At 37.1% G+C, this 23851-nt stretch overlaps 1 protein-coding gene across 6 annotated transcripts in view; it reads right to left on the bottom strand.

Moving 5' to 3' along the window:
- LOC134312279 (nuclear factor 1 B-type) overlaps positions 1 to 23851 on the bottom strand; it is a 145331-nt gene that overhangs the window by 31174 nt on the left and 90306 nt on the right. For 4 of the 6 annotated variants that reach the window (XM_062994109.1, XM_062994105.1, XM_062994104.1 and 1 more), the window contains exons 11-12: positions 20712 to 20791; positions 5096 to 11198 (exon numbers count right to left, since the gene is read on the bottom strand). The exons of 1 other annotated variant lie outside the window; for it this stretch is intronic. In XM_062994109.1, the coding sequence (XP_062850179.1) occupies positions 11069 to 11198; positions 20712 to 20791 (210 nt within the window). In that variant the 3' untranslated portion in view covers positions 5096 to 11068. Of the gene's footprint in view, positions 1 to 5095; positions 11199 to 20711; positions 20792 to 23851 lie in introns of those variants that run through there. One more of the 6 variants, XM_062994107.1, reaches the window with a different exon arrangement.

The following is a 23851-nucleotide window of genomic DNA, read 5'->3' as shown; positions in this document are numbered from 1 at the left end:
AAACAGGTCTTGTGCAAACATTGCTTCCAGATGCAGTCTTGAACTGGTTTATAAGTTTGGAAATGAGGAGAGGCACTTTTTCAAATTGATCTGTTTCTTTTTGAAACTTTTAGAGTTTGTTCTTAAATATTTACATAATGGCAGCACTTGACCAGGGTAACTGACAGGTGAAGTGAATATCTCTTCATCACAGCACCTGTTAGTGGTGGGATATATTAGGCAGCAAGTGAACATTTTATCCTCAAAGTTGATGTGTTAGAAGCAGGAAAAATGGACAAGCGTAAGGATTTGAGAGAGTTTGACGAGGGCCAAATTGTGATGGCTAGACGACTGGGTCAGAGCATCTCCAAAACTGCAGCTCTTGTGGGGTGTTCCCGGTCTGCAGTGGTCAGTATCTATCAAAAGTGGTTCAAGGAAGGAACAGTGGTAAACCGGCAACAGGCATTGATGCACGTGGGGAGTGAAGGCTGGCCCGTGTGGTTCGATCCAACAGACAAGCTACTGTAGCTCAAATAGCTGAAGAAGTTAATGCTGGTTCTGATAGAAAGGTGTCAAACTCCATGCCTCGTCGGGTCACGGCTGTTTTGGCAGCAAAAGGGAGACTAACACAATATTAGGAAGGTGGTCATAATGTTCTGCCTCATTGGTGTATAGCAGAGCATTTGATAAAACAACTTGTATAACTTGTGCTAATGTTTAATTTGTCAAGAGATAAATGGCCACATTGATGTGTGTTAGAAAAAGGTTTGGCTAATTTAAATCCAAAATGTTTCTATTTTAAATAAAGCCTTCCATTAGAATTCCATTAGAAACATAGAATAAAATTGAGATAGAGTTATGTATCTATAATATCCCATAATTCTAAAGTTAAAATGAAAATTAATTTAAATATCAAAGTGTGATTGCATAATTTTTATCCCCATTTGCTTTGAAAATGCTAAATTAGTTGCGTACAATCAGTTGCCATGAGAAATTAAAGCATAAAAGAGTCTACTTATGGTAATTAAAGTTTCCAGGAAGGCCCCAGAGTTTATTAGAAACAGCAGTAAAAATAAACAATGTAAAATAAATAAATAAACAAAATAAAAAAAGAGAAAAAATTAAAAAAAAAAAAATCAAAAGATGACAATTCCACTTAAGACTTTTAAATTCATTAATAAAAAAGTAAAAGAATATGGTACAATAATGACCTAAAAAGGTCTTTTTACAAAAAAACAGGAGGCCAGGAGTGTTGTAGGTGCTGTAGAGATCCAAAGTTAGAACAAGAGAAACTGTTTATAGGTCAGTCACAGCCCAGATACATAAAAAGTTTGGCTTTATGGAAGAGTGGCATAAAAAAGCTGTTATTAAAAAATTCCAATATGAAGTTTTAAAAAGGTATGTTTTAATCTTACTGTTCAACACAAAATCCAGCAACCATTATTACAGTAAATCATTGTGGCAGAATCAGGTTATGGAAATGTTTTGGGGTTTTTTCAACCGGGACTAGCAAACCGGACAGGACCAAAGGCAAGATGAGTGGAGCCAAACACAGGCCTATTTTTAAAGAAAACACCCACAGGTGAATGCCTTGGATCCACAGGTGGAGGTTTACCTTCCACCAGGACAACAACCGTCAACATACTGCCAAAGCTGGAGTGAATCAAAACTTAAAAGTCAAAGCTCCAATATAAATCCAATTGAGAATCTGTTTCAAGACTTAAAAATTACTGTTTGACAAACATCTCCATTGAACCTGACATAGAGTAAGCATTAAAGCCAAAAGTGATTTGATTAAGTATTGAGCCAGTTGCATAAATTCATATTGCGCAACCTAATACATAATACATTTTTTTGTTTACTTAATCTTTGTATTGCAATTAAAACTATTAAAAACAACATATCGTGTTATATTGATATACAGTGTACATGACAGTAAAAATCCCAACAAGGTCAATTTCAATTTATAACTACAAAATCTGGAAACATTTAAGGAGTTGAATACATGTGCACTATAGAATTAATTTCTTAACTGTATCAGTTAAATTGCTATGTTTTTTCTTTTATTGAGAAGATCTCTCTTGGACTTTGTGCCTTTTAATAAGGCCGGGAATCTCTACAACCCCCACCATACATCTTATATTATTATTAGAAACACCTGACTTATTTTTCTTTCAGCTTAATTTGTGAATGTGTAATCAGTGTGTTTAATAAAGTATAAAAGTAAATAAAAGTACAATAGTTTGTGTGTTATTGGTTTAAACAAAATGTTTCGTCATTTTTATGAATGATGACAAACCACATTTTTTTAATTATGTAGTTAAAATCCTTGTGTCGAAGGGTTCAGAAACTTTGCAACTGTAAACCATTAGCAGTTGCCAGTTTTTATTTTTTGCATAAGCCTCTGCCAACGTTTCAAATGTTTCCTAAGGCAAGTTTAAGTCATGACTAATGCTTTAACTACACAAAGTTGGTTTTGCTTGGGGCTACTGCCATGCAAACTCATAAATAATGGCTGTTCTATATCATTATTCTCCAGTACATTGTTTAATATATAGGTGTTTTTTGTTCCTGTACAAAAAGACGTCATTATTTCAGTCTTTTATCTTAGATGACAGCTTTATCCAGATCAGGGTCTTAGTGACTCAAAGTAATGGTTATATAAGTAGTGAAGCTTTCGTTTTGCCTATATTTTACAGAATCAGGTTGTTTACATCTCTTTTTAAAATGAAGTATCTAGCAAGTTGTTAAATTAAATGTGTGAAGTGATCCAGCAATCAGTTTGCAGTGTATCAAATTGAATAGCTGTGAGTTCATCCCGAAAGAGTTGATTTTCATATTGAAGGCAGAACTGAGAGTCAACACCAAAGTCAATTTAACATGCAAATTGATTCCTCTTCTGCAAACACTGCCTAAAGTTGATTTATCACATGTCAGCTCTATAAATCTGCAAGTGCCTAATATAAATGTTTAAATAACCTTAAGGCAACAGATATGTCACATCAGTTATTGAAAATGTTTTGACTAACCATGTTTTATTCTTATTGTTCTGGTAAGTCTTTTTACTATAATAATTTAGCTTGGAGGAGATGGAAACAGTAGTTCAATGCAGTCACAGCATTCTAGCATTTAGTACAACTCCAACTCAGGAAAAGTTGGGACAGCATGGAAAATGCAAATAATAATAAAAACACAAAGTTTCTTACATTTACTTTGACTTTTATCTGATTGCAGGCAGGATAAACCTGAGATATTTCATGTTTTGTTTGGTCAACTTCATTTCATTTATTAATAAACATCCATTCCTGCATTTCAGACCTGCAACACATTCCAAAAAAAGTTGGGACAGTAAAGCATTTCATTTTTATTTCATTGAAACTTCATTTCATTTATTAATAAACATCCATTCCTGCATTTCAGACCTGCAACACATTCCAAAAAAAGTTGGGACAGTAAAGCTTTGTAATGTTGCCATTCCTTTTCACCACACAAACACGTTTTAAGATGTGCAACAGTATGGGGTCATCGTCGTCACATTTTTCATTTCAAAATTCTCCACACATTCTCTATTGGGGACAGGTCAGGACTGCAGGCAGGCCAGTCCAGTACCCGTACCCTCTTCTTCCACAGCCATGCCATTTGCATTGTCTTGTTGAATAATGCATGGACGTCCCTGGAAAAGATGACGTCTTGAAGGCAGCACATGTTGCTCTAAGATCTCAGTGTACTTTTCTGCATTAATGCTGCCATCACAGAAGTGTAAATGACCTTTGCCAAGGGCACTAACACAGCCCCATACCCATAATTCATAAGATACTTCTTAGCTGTTTAATGGTGTCTATTTTCTTAGCTGTTTTATGGTGTCTTTTTTTTGATAAAAATTGTAAAAACTGTTTTGTTTTATGTATTGTAACGGATGTGTGTTGCTGCCATTCTTGACCAGGTCTCTCTTGAAAAAGAGATTTTAAATCTCAATGAGATCATCCTGGTTAAATAAAGGTAAATAATAATAATAATACCATGACAGACTTTTGGACTTGTTGCTGATAACAGTCTGGATGTTCCTTTTCGTCTTTGGTCCGGAGCACATGGCGTCCATTTTTTTTTTCTAAAAAAGACCAAATATCTTTGATTCAAACTGTCTGCAATCAAATAAAAGTCAAAGTAAATGTAAGGAAGACTGCATTTGTATTTTTTTTGTTTTGATTTGGGGTTTTGTACTTTGTGTAATTTCCCATTGCCAACGTAGTGAATCAAGCGTTTTCTTGTAGAAGTGTGTTCTTGTCTCATATATATATATATATATATATATATATGCAGTATATACTATATATACAGTATATATATATATATATACATTATTTATGAAACTCTCTCATCCCAGAGCTTTTTACTGGATTTAGGTCAGGCAACTGGAATTGCTATGGCAAAAGCTTCTGTGTTCATCAAACCATTTAGTGTGGATTTGCATCTTAGTAAAGGCTTTCATGGTCCATTTAGGTACAAAGTTTTAAGAGCTTTGTGGGAAAAACAGCCACAAAACTTTACAAATCCCCAACAATATGTATCAATAAGTATTTTTTATTTATTGTTAATTTTCTAAATGGCTTCTATGTCTATGTGTTTTTGTCTTATCTGACTAAAGAACTTACATTTTTTTTACTGATTAACAACAACAAATCTTGAATTTGATACCTAAAACACCCTGATGCACACCCATACCATGACAGATGCTGTCCTTTGCCTCTTTCATTGATAACAGTCTGGATGGTCCTTTTTGTTTTTGGCACGTAGAACTTGATTTTTTTAAACAAGCTGAAATATGGATTTACCTGACCACAGCTTACATTTCCACTGTCTTTGTCTAAGACAACAATTGTCTCAGATTGCATTTCTTGATGCAACAATGAACTGACAAGTGACAACAGCATTTCAATGTAATCCTGAGCGCATGTAGCTATATTTATCAAATTAGCATGATGGTTTCTCATGCAATACTGTCTGAGGGCTAGCAGGTTACACATATTCAGTAGAAGTTTAGTTGTTCAGCATCATACTACCCAAAATATCAGAGGATGTTCCATTAGACATGACACAAAAAAAACACAAGAGACTGTTTTGTAGCATAGCTCATTTTATTGTTTAAACAGTTTTGCATAGGAAATATATCCACTTCCAGTAATTGACTGCAGTAAAAACAGCTGCTAGCAGTATAGGCTGGATATAACAGTAACAATCACAAAAAGTCAAGCATTATTTACACACATTTGAAATCTTGTGGCAGTTTTAGCCCCTACACCAAAATGCAGCTAGCTTAAAGGCAACACCGTATATGAAAACTGTAGAACTCAAAATCAAAATGAAACAGCTGAAAATCAAAGGCCTTCGCTGTACAGATTCTCAAAGTATACCTGATTTTTTTTAATCATCCATAATGTACATTCAGGAGTTTACATTGCCTTTTGCATTTTTGTTCGCACACTTTTTGTGTTACTTCACTCATTAAAGGCTGATACAACCTTATTACATTTGTTAAATTGTTGTTGTTGTGTTACAAATGTGTTTTCCAAGGGTGTAAAAGTGCCACAAGACCTTAGAAAAATCAACCCTGCTGTGGAGCTGGCAAGCATATTTAAAATCTACTGTAGTACTAAGTGTAGCATTGACAATCTAAAGAAACACACTGCCCAACTATTTACTTAATCTCATCAAAGAAATACTGAGACACCAGGGCACTCAAATTTTCAAAATTGAACAGAGCACAAAACGTATAAAGAGGACACGTCACATAAAACCTGAAGGGCAGGGGGGTTGGGTGGGGGGTTACAGGAATAAGCAACCCACATGTTTTTGTGTAATTCCCAAATAAAATTAATATGTTGTTTTTATGTACAATGAAAGTCTAATGAGACTTTGAGCTGAAACAGGCACTACTTAACATATATACTGTATATATTTTTTTTGTCTTTTTTTGGTAAACATTTTAAAATATGCTGGTTTTTTAAATGTTCCTGTTCATGTCGACCTGATGTCTTTTCATGCCACTGGAAATGCCCTTGGAAAATGTAATGAAAAATGGACTGTCTTTCCCTGTAGTGATCCACTTTTAGATAAACTAATGAAGAGATATTGCGTGAGTGCCACTCGTGCCTCCTTGCATAAGGAAAATACTTGTGGGTTTCTCAGTGTCCATGAGCATGGCTTTCATAACTAACCCCCAAACGTAATACTTAACTCTACCGGACCATCCTCTCATATCATGTAATACATGTACTATGAAAATTTCATTCCTCAACAATAAACTGATTTAAAAAAATGATCAGCCCTTTAAAAATAAGGAACATATCTAAAATCCCTACAGAGACACAAAAAGGGAAAAAATGACCGAAACTCCTCTCATAAGCCTCATAACACTGTGCGCTATGGTAAGCAACACTGTGACATCACAACAATCATTAAAATTTAGATTGAACAACTAGAGCTGATGATACACGCAAACACTAAACAACGCACCAATGAAAGGGTAGTGGGAACTGCGGAAAGTGCAAATACTCAGCCATTTGCCAATTTCTCCTCTGTGATGAGAGATGTCTGTGGGGCCATGCAAAGGCTTCTGGGAGTTTAAGTTCTACTTCTTAAAACTACACAACACAAGCGACTAACACTTAACATGGCATTCACAGCCCACAGTGGACACAAGTAAATGATTCAAAATCACCATTTTTAAGTGTCAACAAATAATGTCTAATCAGAAACCAAACGATGCACTGCATTGTATCAAAAATGACACTACGTCGTTAAGAAGTTACCCTGGTAATCACTGATGATAGACTGAAATCATTTGCCTTTTTTAAAGGGACAAGGATTTCCACAGTTAATTCCGAAACAGCAAAACAACCCAACATGAATCATTATATTTTCCCTATTATCGATATCACATAATCAAGTCACAAACTCTAGGTCCATACTAGAAAAAACAACACTCCAGGTTAATCTACATGAAGCACTACAAATTACCTTCATCATTAAATTTGAAACATTTACAGTCATAGGAATTAAGTTCTACATTAAAAGTGTATACGCATGACAAAATTAAATTAAAAATTATTCTAATTCTCTATTTCTGGGCAGCAAGAGTTGTACCGAGTCCATTCCCAAAACAAGCTGGTTGTAGATTCATTTTACAGTACAAATTGGACAGCATATTCCTTATTTTGTTAAGGAAGTTACATAGGGTAAATAAAATACAGTGTATTTTTTCTAAATAGGCAGGGAATTGAAAAAAAAAACACATTTGCTAAACACATTTTGTGTCAGGGTCAACCCAGATAGCAGTTGTACAGCTGCACATGACGACAAGATGCTATTAGTTTTTTCATATTCTATTTTGCTATTTAAACAGCAAAACTTAATAGCCAACATGGAATTAATCATTTCTTTTCTTATTTTGACATTACATTTTAACATAATCTAACAAAACATGAAACAACATGAAACAAATGACCTTCATAATTTTTTAACATTTACAGCCCAGCAAAAGAATCCCAGATTTCTTTAAATTCTTATTTTTATGGGCAAGTTAATAAAAAACCCAGATTCAAAATGATTTTTGCTGTAGTTTGTTTTCAAAATAAGAATTAGTATAAAATTAATATTAAAAAGAAAAAGGGGAAAAAAGAGTTACAGTGTACAAACTTGTCAACCAAGCAGGCATTTCAATGAAAAGAACCTCATTTGCTAATCTCTTCTAGCGTCAGAGTCACATTCTGCTACACACTCCACACAGACCAACACGACTGCATTAGCTTAACAGCACTACCAGAACAGATTTTACTCCCTAAGGACTACTACCAGACATTATGGCCTATTATCAGCATGGCCATCTTTACTGTTTCAGATACAGCTAGAACAAGAAGACCTATTCTCTGACCTCCAACACTGCCGACAATATAAGGAAAATGCACTTCAGTGGCACTGTCAATGGTCAAACGGCTGCAAAGCACTTCGACTGCAGGTGAACAAGTTATTTTTTTTCTTTTAACTGTAATTAGTACATTTGTGCAGGAAGAAAGAGCCAGACTTGAGTTGTTTCCTGTTTTGTTGTTGTTTTTTTTAGGTAGATTGTGAGACGTGGATGATTTTAGAACTGCTGTTGGGCAGCATGGCAGTTATCAAGATCAAGTGCAAAGAGCAATGTGGCTGATCATTTTAAGGATATCCTGAATGTCTTTATCTAACAAATAAAACTGATAACAATCAATCACTACATGCGTTATGCCTAAGTTACAGTTGTGAGTTACAGTTCATGAAGCGTCTTCATAGTTGAATTGAAAGGGCACTGTAGGTGGATGATTGCCTATGTGCTGTGTAAGTGCTCAACGTTTAATTTGTAATGAGATATTTTAAGATGGGCTAAAACTAGCCCTTCCTCTGATGTCCATAGCTTATCAGAAGGCAAATATAAAACATAGATATCAAGCTAGTATGTTGTCTCGGAACCTGACCTGACCCTAACTTCTCGAAGACTGGAAATATCTTCTAGATAAGAAACAATAAACCACAGCAAATTTATTTTCTGATTGTAAAAGATTTTAACACGCATGATGGCGTGATGATTGTAACGCATTTTATAACAAGTCACTTTTGTAAAGATTTAAGGCATCTGTTTTTGTAACTGCATATTGCTACTTATAATAATATGCAAACAGTGTAGTGTTCGTAGCTTTTAAGACACAATAGCAAATGTGAAACGTATTATGTGATTATATTAAAAAATGCTGAGTGAGAACAAATTATAGAATTGAATAACTGGATGAAATCGTCCACAATCCTCATTTATATCTAATTTAAAATCAATACGTCAGTCTCCAAATTTTTATGCTGATTGTCAGTCTCAAGTTGAGCTTTCTTTCTTCTAAGATCATACTAGCACCCCAGTGTGACGTAAAAAAAACCCAAAGTTGTTTGTTAGTCACAGTAGACAGATCAGTGCCTTTACAGCCGTTTCACATCATCCAGCGCTTTTTTAGACTACAAAGTGAAACAATAATGACCTCCCTCACTGAGAAAACTAAATTCTAAATTTAACAATCCTTGCACGCACCTCTCCAGCTTTCAGTACACTTGAGGGGAGAAAAAAAAAAGACCTTGTTATACTGCATAGAAAGCAGTTCCCACTTTGGTCAAATAAAAAGAAAACTAACTGAAAATAACAACAAGAACAATAACATTAACAATGACAACATCAACAAAATAAATGGTTATCTATCTGTATCTCCATACTAGCTTCTAATCGACATAGCTAAAAGCACTACCTACATAGGCAAAACTTGGTATTGCATAATTCTTATAATTATGGACCCCTCCCTCCCAGTAATGTCTGGATGATGAACAGAAAAAACACCAAAATACTGAAAAATAATGCTGTCGGATTACAAACTTTAAAACAGCAACTATACACAGCCTTGATATGCACTGTAAATGTGAGATAAAGAAGTAAGTGAAGCTAAACATAAACAATGACACAATTTCATCCAGAGTACAAAATATTTCTTATCATAAAAATGTTTTTTTCTTTCTAAAACAGTAATAAATGCAGCAAAAACAAGTGTAGTGATGTTTTCTATATCCAAAGGCAAGGCACGTAATGTGGACTATATATAATTCGTGCAAATTAAGATTATTGGAAAAATTAGTTATATAAATATATCTGATTAAAGAGGCGGTGGCATTGGGACTGCCGTGAACGATTCGAGATTTCTGGGACTACAACGAAGAGATTCACCAAATTGGGCATAAAAGAAGCACCATGAGACAGAGCCTCACCCTGCAGGTTAGTGTTTAACTGAGTGCAGATTTAACATAAGAAACATGCACACTAACACCCACACACACACACACAGACAGACACACTCTCACACACACTCATTTTCTCTTAAATTACTTTATCAGCCTGCATCCCTCCTGTAATATCACAATGTAAACAGTAGCTTTAGAAGCTAATGGCCCAAATGAACATGCACACTAAATAGGTAGGAATTCCATCAAATTGAGCCATATTTTACATTTTTATCTTTTTAAGTTTTGTTTGTCATTTTACATAATAAATAAAAAATTACCCTAGTGCTTGGGTATGGCTCAAGAGAAGTGCTGTGTTGTGTTCCGCTCAGGTAAACTTTGACCGTCAATCACATCTCTTTTTAATCTCATCACAACTTTTCTGTTTTAAAATGAACGATTAATGTGATTTTATCTGTTGTAGAAATAAAAGAACTTAAAATAGTTTCTCCCCCTTCCTTTAGAGTCCCAGGGCAGACAGACTATGATAGCTTCCCTTCAGTACAAAATTATTTCAATTGCACTTGCCTCATATGAGATATTTTCAGTTTTGTTTTTTTTCCTTTTTTTGAAAATCCTTTGTAAAGGATACATGAAAAACATCCAATGGGGTTTTCTAACCTAGAAATACAGGTCTTTCTCTTCTACTATAAAAATCTGAGTTCTTAACTCTTAGTTAGATATTAGCCTTTAGTGTTAAAGGAGATCCAAGCCCAGGATTGACAAGGTTTAAGATACCAAAAGTGCCTTTTGATTGCGGAAAATGCAATTTAGAAGACAAGAAAAATCTCAATTGCTCAATGTGTTCCTATGAATAAGTCATGATTAGGGTTGTGTCTTATTTGATAAGGTCATCAGAACTGGAGCCTGCCTTAAAACAAAACAAAACAAAAAATAGTCCAGCTAGCCAGCCCTTGTGCACCTCTCCTTCTATACCTGCTCATAAACTCAGACTAGAAATTGTGACATAAGAATGAAGAAAAAAATCACTATGCAAGACTAACATCATGCAAAAACATTAAGGCATCTAATTTTCGGTATGGTAAATATCACAGTATGTCAGTTGAGGGGTGTCCTCACACAATAACTAACTGGCTTGGAGAGGCTCGTGCCAGCTTCACCCCAACCCACTATCCTGGTCTAGGTCAAAGTCCTTCAGTGGGAGGGAGTAAAAGTCATTGGCGAAATGTATAAGTGCTGCTTGCTGGTTTGTCCATAGATCTGTCAGTTCAGAGCCCCCCACTCGCACCCCTCAGTTGCTTGTCTCTGCCTGGAGAAGAGGCTCACCAATGATGTTTATGCTGTAGTTCTGGACATTTGTTGGCAGAATCTGAGTCCCGTTCGACACTTGGAATGGAATTAAGCTCGCCCAGGTACCAGGACTGCAAACACACACACACACAAACACACAAAAGAAATTATAGTGAATACAGTGGAATACACAGTATACTATACTAATAAACTGTGTGTAAAGAAACAAACACTTAAATAATCTGTAATCTTATAAAAGCCTCTTACTCAACAATAAACACGATATTTAAAAAAAACTCTTGATTTGCAAGTAGCTGCCTTAAAAGGGCATTAAAACAATACAAAAACAATAAAAAAATGAGAGAAAGAGATAAAGAAAGAGAAAAATGATTTTTAATTCTTATTTTAATAATTTTTTTATTCAGCAAAAAAAGAAAGAAAAAAGGAAAAAAGAACAGAAACAAGAAAAGATAAGACAATTAAATTACCAAAGAAATGCACTTATATATATATATACCACCTCCTTGTTTCTACACTCACTGTCCTTTTTTTCAGCTCCACTTACCATATAGAAGCACTGTGTCGTTCTACAATTACTGACTGTAGTCCATCTGTTTCTGTGCATGCTTTGCCCCCTTTTATGCTGTTCTTCAATGGTCAGGACTCTCACAGAACTCCTATAGATTTTTTGGGTGGTGGATCATTCTCAGCACTGCAGTGACACTGACATGGTGGTGGTGTGTTAGTGTGTGTTGTGCTGGAATGACTGGATAAGACACAGCAGCGCTGCTGGAGTTTTTAAATACTGTGTCCACTCACTGTCCACACTATTAGACACTCCCACCTAGCTGGTCCACCTTGTAGATGTAAAGTCAGAGACAATCACTTATCTACTGCTGCTGTTTGAGTTGGTCATCTTCTAGACCTTCATCAGTGATCACAGGGCGCTGCGGACTATTCTCAGTCCAGCAGTGACAGTGAGGTGTTTAAAAACTCCAGCAGCGCTGCTGTGTCTGATTCACTCATACCAGCACAACACACACTAACACACCACCACCATGTCAGTGTCACTGCAGTGCTGAGAATGATCCACCACCTAAATAATACCTGCTCTGTGGTGGTCCTGGGAGAGTCCTGACCATTCAAGAACAGCATGAAAGAGGGCTAACAAAGCATGCAGAGAAACAGATGGACTACAGTCAGTAGTTGTAGAACTACTAAGTGGACAGTGTGTGTAGAAACACGGAGGTGGTTTTAATGTTATGGCTGATCAGTGTATATATATTTAAATGCACTTTAATGAAAGACAATCAAATCTTTCAAATCAATTATTTATTTATTTTTAATTAATTATTTAATACATGCAATAAAAACTTGCAACTAAAATAAAAAACCTGCAACATATTATTATATGAATTATTTTTATTACTGTTGTTATTATTATTATTATTATTATTATAGAAAAAGGACTTAAATAAGCATATGTTCGCAAAAGGCATTGCCGTATTGTAGCCACCAAAACAGATGATGCCATGACAGTGAGATAAAAAAAGTGTTCATTAGCATATGATACACTCTCAATGATTATATAGATATATTTTAGGAAATTACATAAGTGCAGACAGACAATAAACATAACTATCAGCAGGTTTGATGAAGGACATCAGTTACAGATATGTAACAGATATCAATAGATCTCTGTGATTTCCCACAGTCTGAAGAGCTTGAACCCTCCTTTAGCACAGATATCTCAGGAAAGCAAGTGGAACAAAGCCTCTTCAGTTAGCGGATCAGGAGAAGGGAGTCCCATGCAGGGCCGACACCCTCTCTCTGATCAATAGGGTTAAGTCAGAGGCTGATTGTGTACTGCACTTTCCCATCCGCATTCAGCGCATGCTAGCCGCACAACAACACAAGACTGTTAATTGCAAGCCACGGCACAGGCCTTGAATGCAGAAGACGCTGCGATACACAAACAGCATGTTGTTCCCTGGAGCGAGGACAGCGGGGGGTCTGAATGGTATGTACATGTGTCGAATAATTAGTCAGGCCAGAAACCAGTCCCCCTCCTTCTATCCCGTCTCCTTCTTAAATACCTGTCTTATACAATCGCTGCTTTCTGTTTGCAGATTACCGAGTGGGCTCCTGCTCTTTCAACAGCACCCAGTGCACACAGCCACCCCATTATTTCCTCCCTCTCTTTTACTTTAAACCCCACGAAAAAAAAAAATAGGAGACAGAGATGGCTGGAGGTAGGATTGGGCATAGTGGGCTGGTTGATGGAAGGCAACAGTGTAGAGAAGAAAGTCAGTGACTTTTCCCCCGGATCACAGGCTGCAGGTGCATAGCTTCAGTGAATTAGCTTTATTTACAGGAGGGATTTAGGGGGTTCACTTTACCAATTTGTTTTGTCTCCAAAGGGAACACGAGGACTCAGGCTGATGCCTGCTGTAAGCTTTGGGGTATTGGAGGATGTAAAACACTGACTTCATTTTTCCCATGATAGCCTGCAGTGCCACGGCCCACTGTGCCCATGAATGTGCCTCATAATTTAGTCTAGCATTTTACACTAATCACATGCAGCCAGGGGCCTGGCCTAGACTATACTAAAAACAATAGCGGCTAAGTTTGTCATTTCACCATCACAGAGCACACACCAGGTCAGAGCTCATCAAACACAGAGAAAAAGACAAAAAGAAAGAGAGAGAGAGAGACAAAGAAAGAAAAATACAAACAGAATAAAGAAGTATGTTAGAAAAATCCTTAAACAATATAATAAACAGAATAAAAAAGGTAATAAAGAAAAAATGCATAAAAAAATATATATCATGTAATAATAAATATAATAAAAAAAGAAAAAAAAACAAACAAGTAAAAATGTTAGAAAATAATAGAATAAATAACAGAATAAATAAATAAACAAAATAAACAGCACATGAATAGAAATAATAAATTACTAAAATAAAATATATATATAATACATTTATATATATAATATATATACAGTGTATCACAAAAGTGAGTACACCCCTCACATTTCTGCAGATATTTAAGTATATCTTTTCATGGGACAACACTGACAAAATGACACTTTGACACAATGAAAAGTAGTCTGTGTGCAGCTTATATAACAGTGTAAATTTATTCTTCCCTCAAAATAACTCAATATACAGCCATTAATGTCTAAACCACCGGCAACAAAAGTGAGTACACCCCTAAGTGAAAGTTCCTGAAGTGTCAATATTTTGTGTGGCCACCATTATTTCCCAGAACTGCCTTAACTCTCCTGGGCATGGAGTTTACCAGAGCTTCACAGGTTGCCACTGGAATGCTTTTCCACTCCTCCATGACGACATCACGGAGCTGGCGGATATTCGAGACTTTGCACTCCTCCACCTTCTGCTTGAGGATGCCCCAAAGATGTTCTATTGGGTTTAGGTCTGGAGACATGCTTGGCCAGTCCATCACCTTTACCCTCAGCCTCTTCAATAAAGCAGTGGTCGTCTTAGAGGTGTGTTTGGGGTCATTATCATGCTGGAACACTGCCCTGCAACCCAGTTTCCGGAGGGAGGGGATCATGCTCTGCTTCAGTATTTCACAGTACATATTGGAGTTCATGTGTCCCTCAATGAAATGTAACTCCCCAACACCTGCTGCACTCATGCAGCCCCAGACCATGGCATTCCCACCACCATGCTTGACTGTAGGCATGACACACTTATCTTTGTACTCCTCACCTGATTGCCGCCACACATGCTGAGACCATCTGAACCAAACAAATTAATCTTGGTCTCATCAGACCATAGGACATGGTTCCAGTAATCCATGTCCTTTGTTGACATGTCTTCAGCAAACTGTTTGCGGGCTTTCTTGTGTAGAGACTTCAGAAGAGGCTTCCTTCTGGGGTGACAGCCATGCAGACCAATTTGATGTAGTGTGCGGCGTATGGTCTGAGCACTGACAGGCTGACCCCCCACCTTTTCAATCTCTGCAGCAATGCTGACAGCACTCCTGCGCCTATCTTTCAAAGACAGCAGTTGGATGTGACGCTGAGCACGTGCACTCAGCTTCTTTGGACGACCAACGCGAGGTCTGTTCTGAGTGGACCCTGCTCTTTTAAAACGCTGGATGATCTTGGCCACTGTGCTGCAGCTCAGTTTCAGGGTGTTGGCAATCTTCTTGTGCCTAGGCCATCTTCATGTAGCGCAACAATTCATCTTTTAAGATCCTCAGAGAGTTCTTTGCCATGAGGTGCCATGTTGGAACTTTCAGTGACCAGTATGAGAGAGTGTGAGAGCTGTACTACTAAATTGAACACACCTGCTCCCTATGCACACCTGAGACCTAGTAACACTAACGAGTCACATGACATTTTGGAGGGAAAATGACAAGCAGTGCTCAATTTGGACATTTAGGGGTGTAGTCTCTTAGGGGTGTACTCACTTTTGTTGCCGGTGGTTTAGACATTAATGGCTGTATATTGAGTTATTTTGAGGGAAGAATAAATTTACACTGTTATATAAGCTGCACACAGACTACTTTTCATTGTGTCAAAGTGTCATTTTGTCAGTGTTGTCCCATGAAAAGATATACTTAAATATCTGCAGAAATGTGAGGGGTGTACTCACTTTTGTGATACACTGTATATATATATATAATATATATATGAAAAAAAATAAAAAATAAAATAAATAAACATCTATAGAAATAATGAAACACAAAAAATTATATATATAATTATACACCGACCAGGCATAACATTATGACCACTGACAGTTGAAGTGAATAACACTGATTATCTCTTCATCAAGGCACCTGTTAGTGGGTGGGATATATTAGGCAGCAAGTAGACATTTTATTCTTAAAGTTGATGTGTTAGAAGCAGAAATATGTTTGACAAGGGCCAAATTTTGATGGCTAGACGACTGGGTCAGAGTTTCTCCAAAACTGCAGCTCTTGTGGGGTGTTCCCGGTCTGCAATGGTCAGTATCTATCAAAAGTCGTCCAAGGAAGGAACAGCGGTAAATCGGCGACAGGGTCATGGGCGGCCAAGGCTCATCGATGCACGTGGGGAGCAAAGGCTGGCCCGTGTGGTCCGATCCAACAGACGAGCTACTGTAGCTCAAACTGCTGAAGAAGTTAATGCTGGTTTTGATAGAAAGATGTCAGAATAAACAGTGCATCAGAGTTGCAGGGCTGTTTTGGCAGCAAAAGGGGGACCAATATTAGGAAAGTGGTCATAATGTTATGCCTAATCGGTGTATGTGTGTGTGTGTATTAAAAAGTAATTACTAAAAAATAGCACATACACCTCCAGATGAAGTCGTTTAAATGGTATGCAGACAAACTATCTGAACAGGTTTTCTGTTTCCTCACTATTTTTGACTTTCTCACTTCTTGCTGTTGTTCCCTACTCTCACTCTACGTCTGTTCATGACCTGGCAGAAATCAGCTGACAGGAAATGAAAGATTAAGTTTTCCCTACCTTGCTAAACAAAGACGACACAGAGGAGGGAAACGCTCAGCAGCCATTTGGCTTTGTAGTTTCTTAAATACCTTTTTTTTTTATCCCTTTCTCTCTGTTTCCTTCTTTTTCTTTGTGCAACATACCACTCAGTCCACAGGAAAAAGAAGGAGAAGAAGGAGAGCTGAGCTACAGGGGGTTACTTTCAGCACACTGCACATAATACTTAACCCTTCTGTCCTCCAAACTCTGCCTCGGACATAACAGAGCACCCACAGTGCCGTGTCCTGGCCGATTGATCACCGGGGCTGACGGGGTGCTACCCCTTCTTTCACAAATTTAGCTTCAGTCTGCCATTACCTAATGTCTGGTTTTCCTTGGATACCACATGGCTTAAGACATGACAAACTCCCCATGCACTGGAGGATCGGGGGTTCCTGGGACTGGGGGGAAGGGGGGCAACAAACAACTTTCCTCATGTCTGGTTGCCTTTATTAGATTCTCCCCAGCTGTAGTAGCATCCAAATTCAACCCGGCTCACCCGGCTCTCATTCTCTGCAGAGTCCACTCAGCTGTAGTGGCAAGCATTCAGCATGCTGCACTTGAGGATCAGACCTTAAATTAGATTATCTGATGGCATCTTAATGGGTTGCTGACCTCATTTCCTGCCATATGACAGGAAGCAGGGTTGCTTGCAAGTGAATTTGGCTTGGAGTTGCAGATGCGATTTTTAGCCAGTGCAGCACTGTACGCATGTGGCTACACATTACATTTGCATACAATACATGTCACTGAATAACTGAAATTTCATTGGCAGCAGGTAAAAGAATAACAGTATCAAAGTGTTTATCGGAAAACTTCTCTTAGCAGCAGGTGTATTGGAAATAAAATGAGAAGTATACAAAAATGATTCAAACAAATATATAACAATACATCCTTTAATTATACATAATATCCCTACCATCTTCACAGTTACAACAGCCTCCTTACCTGTAGATACATTTTTCCACAAGACAAGAGAATTTGAATGTGACCAATGTTGGACAAGAAGGCCTGCCTCACAATCAACATTTCAATTTATCCCAAAGGTGTTGAGTGGGACTGAAAACAAAGCTCATTACACAAAACTCATTAAAACGTTTATTTTTTTCAATGTATACTGCATGTGGCCATTCTTGTCAGGTTTGCAGTAGGTCCAATAACACCTAGAAACACAGGGCATGAGGGAAAAATTCAGCCCTGATAAAAATTTATTGCAGGACACCACACAATCCAAGTACTCACTCACAGCCGTGAGAAATGTGGAGCCAATGTACTTTCAGCATAATTTTGAGAGATACGAGGAAAACGGAGTACCCACAGAAAATTTACAGTGACCCCTGGAGAACATACAGAGCTCTAAACTGACCGTAGGTAAGGAATTCACCACAGTCCCCTGAGTCAATGATGTGGGCACCTGCGTTAACAATTGTACCAATGCCACCGTACTTAAACATTAATTAAAAAAAAAAAATCAGTTTATAAAGAAATGTATCAACTAATGTAAGTTGGTCTTAAATAATGCAAGTTTTCTAGAACTACCATTCAATGTTAATTTTAAAATAGGCAAGTGGTTAGTTTTATTTTTTAAATGGAGCTTAATTTGAAGAAAGAGGCCCAGCAAGCCCAGTGACTGCAGAACAACTCTGAGCATGCTCAATGCCACTCGACCTTGCAGCAGAATACAAGCTGAGAGGAAGTGCTGAGCAAGTCTTTTTTTCCAGGCATGGGGAGAGGGATATAGACACAAAGGAAAGTAAATATCCTAAAGAGTCTGTTAGACTGAGATACATATAGATGGAACAACAGACATGGAGTGAATGGTATTTTTAAAGAGGAAAGAAAAAAACAGAAAGTTTGGTACAGGCTTTAAATTTTAACAAAATTTAACAATCTAAGGTGTAAAATATATTGCTTTCTTTATACTTTAAGCAAATAAGTAGCAATTTCATATATAGATTAAAAACTGTCCAATAAATAAAGTAAAAATGGGAACTACAGAAGACTCTTTACTACAGGCTCATCTCCCATAGATAAATAAATAGAAGTTGCCAAACTATTCACAGGCAGTGAACAGAGGCAATGATCAAGCCAAGGTCTCCAACCATGTCACCATGCAAGACCCACTCTATTAACTACCCTACCAGAAGCCTGTAGACTTAAAGATTAAATACAAATATCTTTTTATTGAATGTTTGAGAATAGTTAGACATATTATTCTCAACATTATTTGTGCATACAACATAAATAGTGGCACAACTGGCAGGTGGGTGCCACAAAGCAAGAATAGTTTTGAAGTCTGGGTTTTTTTATTTTAACTCACCTTTGAAAAAAAATATATGGTGGATTGACTTCTCAATATTGCCTCTAGGTGTATGTAGACAAATAGGTAACCATGTGATGAATTGATGCCCTGTCCAGTGTGAATTACCAACTTAATATTAAAACTAAAGTTGCCTATTCAGTAAATCTAGCAGTTTAGCCAACAAACAGATTTTTAGAGCAACAAAAGTTCAGAATTTTAAATCAATTACATGTGTAAAATATTTCTAGAATAAGAGTTGGACATATTATGATATATAATGTGTTGCATGTTAGAAAGCTGTTACAGTGGTGACTAGTAAAACAAAATAAAAAATATGATCTGACCTTTGTAACTTCTACTGAAATGTAACCCTAAATGCTCGCTTTCACAGGAATTTCACTGGAAGCTATTTTTTTTTCTAGAAATTCCAGGACTTTAATGCACAGAGCGAGAAAAAATGAATACACTGTTCTATACACGGACACACACAACCTACAAAAGTGTACAAACAGTTTCATGCTTTAGTCAAACTGGTCAAAGGCGCATAAGGATGTAATTAACATTTTTAACAAAGGTATTGATAAAAATGAACAGCATTTGGCTTGGGAACAAAGTTGCAGAATCACACTGCCTTTACAGGTCAAAAATATTGAACTACCTTTTCGCTAACAAAAAAACCTGTAAAGTCAACACTAAACTTATATATTTTGCATAACCTGATCTACGAGAGGTCTTAAAGTCTAGTGGAAGATTTTCTGCTGTAAAATGTGGCCATAATGGTCTACATTGCTAAACTTGAACATATTCATTTATATGGTTAATGTTTTGGGTTTCAAAAATTGTTTTCACTGTGCAAAACTTCAGTGTTCTTTTATTTAAAATGTAAACTAATTACGTGTGAAGAAAAAGAATTCAAAGTTGATGTTTAAGCAATCTGAGCTTATTAGCTTATTACTTTACTTTCATATTAGCAGTTAGCTAAAGTTATGTGCTACTTAAACTGCATATAATAATGGTAACTTCTGACATGTTTGGCTAATATTAATCAAACTGCTAAGAATATAGCAGTGGCAAAGGATATACCAATAGTGAATGGTACACTTCCAAACTTTCAGGGGCTAGAACACAAGCAGTTAGTTAGCTGGTCTGCTAACTTGGTGGAATACCAAACTCTACATTATATGCCACAAAACCCAACAGAGAAGTTACTACACCACTTGTTAGAGTGTGCTAGTCTGAAAGATGAAAGTTTGGTACACTTGTCAGTAGTTTGGGATGCAAAACATGGTGAATGTTCTTGATTGTTTTCTGGAACTTGTTTATTACCAGATGAATGTATATGGAATTTGATTATACAAATGAAGACTGTTAATAACAAGAACTCACATATATTTACATATGCCATAGTTGACCTGCTTTTATGAGATGGTATGTTTTAATAGGGGGAGGATGTAGAGATTCCTGTATTTGTGTTACGTATTACGAAAATCTATAAACATGCAAAATAATGTTAGTCCACACATTTTTTAAGGGTTACGTACCCAGGTCAGGTATACTTTTATGCTAGAATGCAACTTTCTAAAATGTGTTTTCTTATACTGAAACAGTTAAATAAGGCAACATGATAGACAAGATCGGACAAGGTGTGTGCAAGTGTATGTGTATTCCGGTCTAACAAAAGTACAAGGCCAATTTATATGTTAAATTTTGTTGGAAATTTTTAGAAAGAGTATGGAAAATGCACCACTATACACAGGTTGTGATAAAAGAACAGCAAACAGGTAACACAGAAAAGACTAGAAGGAAAGGTGGGTTGAAAATAAAGGAAACGTTTACCTTTGCCAAGAAATCCCCAAAGCCTCCTCTGAGCCATAAGACCTGCTGTTTTGATTCACGGGCCAGTCACAAATCCTCAGCTGTCAATCAAACACCTCTCAGTCAGACAACGGGGCCAGCACAACGGTACTAACACACACATTTAGCATGCAACAAGGCTAGATGCAGTCTGCGCCTGTGTTATACTATCTAGCTCTTCTTACATAAATCAATCCAACATGTCTTACTGAATGTAATTATTTCAAATAAATAAAATCAGTTAGAGTCAGTTTATTGACCAAAGGTTAAGTGAAATACTAAAACAAAATACACTAAACTACTTTCAGTTACTTTTATTCTGCCTGAAAATGCAAATGTACAAACAGCAAATGTTATATGTAGCATGCAACATTAATGGGGTAACCATTAACTTTCCTGGAAGCAAAAGAAGAGGTTAGTTTACAAAACTGAAGGCCGGGTTACATGGACATCATTCATCTGTGCCAAAATGCTTCTGTATGGAAACAGCGACATGCATTCCATCTGGTGCATGCACTCTGTCATGTAAGCTGCTGTTAGACATGTTCGAGCAGATGGGTTGACTGAGTATGGTCATGCTGTGTAAAAGCTTTGTGTCAGGTACGTTACATTTTGTGCCGACCTGTGGGTGTTTATGTTTATGCTGGTTTTCAAATTATGAGCATAGATGGAGAAAAATAAAGCTTATAAATGTGGACACTTATACACACATGCACCAACACTGTATGACTGAGACAAGCTGATAGATAGATATATAATCTGCAAACAAAGCAGAATATTGCTAAAAGCGCTCAAAGTTATTTGCTATGAACACCTCAACAGCAGAACCTTCATCAAACTTTCCATTTTGCTAATGCATGGCGGAAAATATTGCAGTCCTTTCTGCCCACCTGCGCGACTGTCAGTTCCTAACAAGGCTCCTAACAAGCGTTAATCAGGTCGATTCACTCAGTGGAATATTCAGTGGCATTTAGTCAATAGCTCTAGCCATTTCTGGAAAAGCACCTGTACCATTCCCAACCTAAAGCCATTTTCACTGCAATAAATCCAGGAGGGTGAATAATTGATTTTCTATACTTGCTTCAAAGATACCTTGGCACTGACCCAAAGAGACTACGGTGGATGAAATATCCATTTCTCAGAGTGAAAGCCGCATCAATTAGCAGAGTAAATGCGAGCATTAACACTAGACTGAAAGCTGCTGGAGTTTCACTGTTCACTCAGATGTCCAGTTATAATAGGCACCTGTACAAATCTCATTTCAAAATCATGGCCATCTATATGGAGTTGATCAAAGGAATTTGATGGAATAAAGGACAAAGCTCTGGGTGAAACAGTCAAATTTTTACACAGCAAACATGCTTGAACAGCTTATGGTTTCCCTTCACTGAAGCTTGAGCTCCCAGACCAAAAACAAACCCAGATTGATAGTGTTCCTTCACCAAAACTTACAGTTAGCACTATGGTAGACCAATGCATCCTCTGCCCAACTTAGCATCCAACTAAAGCATTTCCACTGCTTGAAAGACCAGTGATGGTATGCTTTACATAACTTCAGCTGACTCCTGGTACTGCGCATGGCAAACCCAATCTATGACTTTTTTGACAGACTGTTCTTGAGTTGATGTGGCTACGAGAAGAAGTTAAAATGTTGTGTTACTCATTATGTGCTAAGTTTGGCCTACTCATTTACAGCAGACTCAATCCTGTAGCTATGGCCATTTGTGGATAAAAATAAAAACAACTGGTCTATAAAGATTGCCTAGCTGTGTATTTTATATTGACTATTTGTTAGCAATGGATATACCTGAAATTGCCAAACTCACTACCTAAAACCTGTTGTCCACATATGTTTGGTCATGTATTGTGATCACATAACAAATAGAGGAAATATAGAAAGAACGTTGTGATAGATGAGACTGTAGTTATAGATCTGAATTGAAACTGAACTGAAATTAGAAGTAGTTGAACTTTAAGTGGCAGGATGCAGAAATGCAGGATGAACTTTAGGAAGCATTTTTCAGATCTGAAGTGACTCAGTTTCACTCTGTTAGTGTACGGATATCCAGCTCCATCAGTCTGGATGCCAAATTTACTTCCCAACACAAGTTTGTGTATGTTTGAGTGTGTGTGAGCTGAGGCAAGAACACAATAGCTTTGGGCGAAGTCGAGGTCAACTATCAGACTGTTTCAGTGGCAGGCATGTCTTCATTTTGTTTTAACAGACACACACACACACACACACACACACACACCATGAACAATATGTGCTGAAAAGTACTGAGGAGTGCAGCATTTAGCATTGATGCATGAGCTGGAGGCCAAATGTCCTGAAAAATAGGTAACATTTCTAGCATTTTACACACTGAGTTAGGTCATTGGTGGAAAATAACACAGGCGTACTGGTGTACAGAGATGTTGGGGAAATGATGTGGTCAGTTATCTATTACCTTATTCTTGACTAATGGGCAAATGCATGTGTCACATATGCCAAGAGATGGTACATGGTACTCCAAAGGTCAGTGGTTCAAACCCTAAGGCTGTTGGGTAACTGATGGGCAACTTTTAATTGCTTGCATTGTATTCGGTCAAAAAAGGTTGAAAGGCTCTGATATGTTGTTATGGCATTCTGCTGGCTTGGTTTAGGTCCACTTGCAAATCATATCATATCAATCATTTGTAGCCTAGCGGTTAAGGTACTGGACTAGTAATCAAAAGGTTACTAGTTCAAGACCCACCACTGCCAGGTTGCTGCTGTTTGGCCCTTGAGCAAGGCCCCTAACCCTCAATTGCTCAGACTGTATACTGTCACACCACTGTAAGTCACCTTGGATAAAGGCGTCTGATAAAAGCCGTAAATGTAAATCAAAGTTAGTTTTGACTGATGACCTGATCAATATAATTAAACAGTTCTATCCTGACATGAGTGACATCCTGCATTTCTTGGTCCACATGGCATACACATTCACCAAATGGTTTATTGAAGATTAAAAACCACCATCAAAAAACATTTAAGAAAATACACTATATGGACAAAAGTACTGGGACACCCATTCTAATTAAATCCACATGTTTCACCACAACAATTGCTAACAGGTGTAATAAATCAATGATATAAAGGA

The sequence above is a fragment of the Trichomycterus rosablanca genome, chromosome 4, assembly GCF_030014385.1.
Source record: "Trichomycterus rosablanca isolate fTriRos1 chromosome 4, fTriRos1.hap1, whole genome shotgun sequence".
In the NCBI taxonomy this organism is placed as follows: Eukaryota; Metazoa; Chordata; class Actinopteri; order Siluriformes; family Trichomycteridae; genus Trichomycterus; species Trichomycterus rosablanca.
This window is presented reverse-complemented; position numbering and strand designations above follow the sequence as displayed.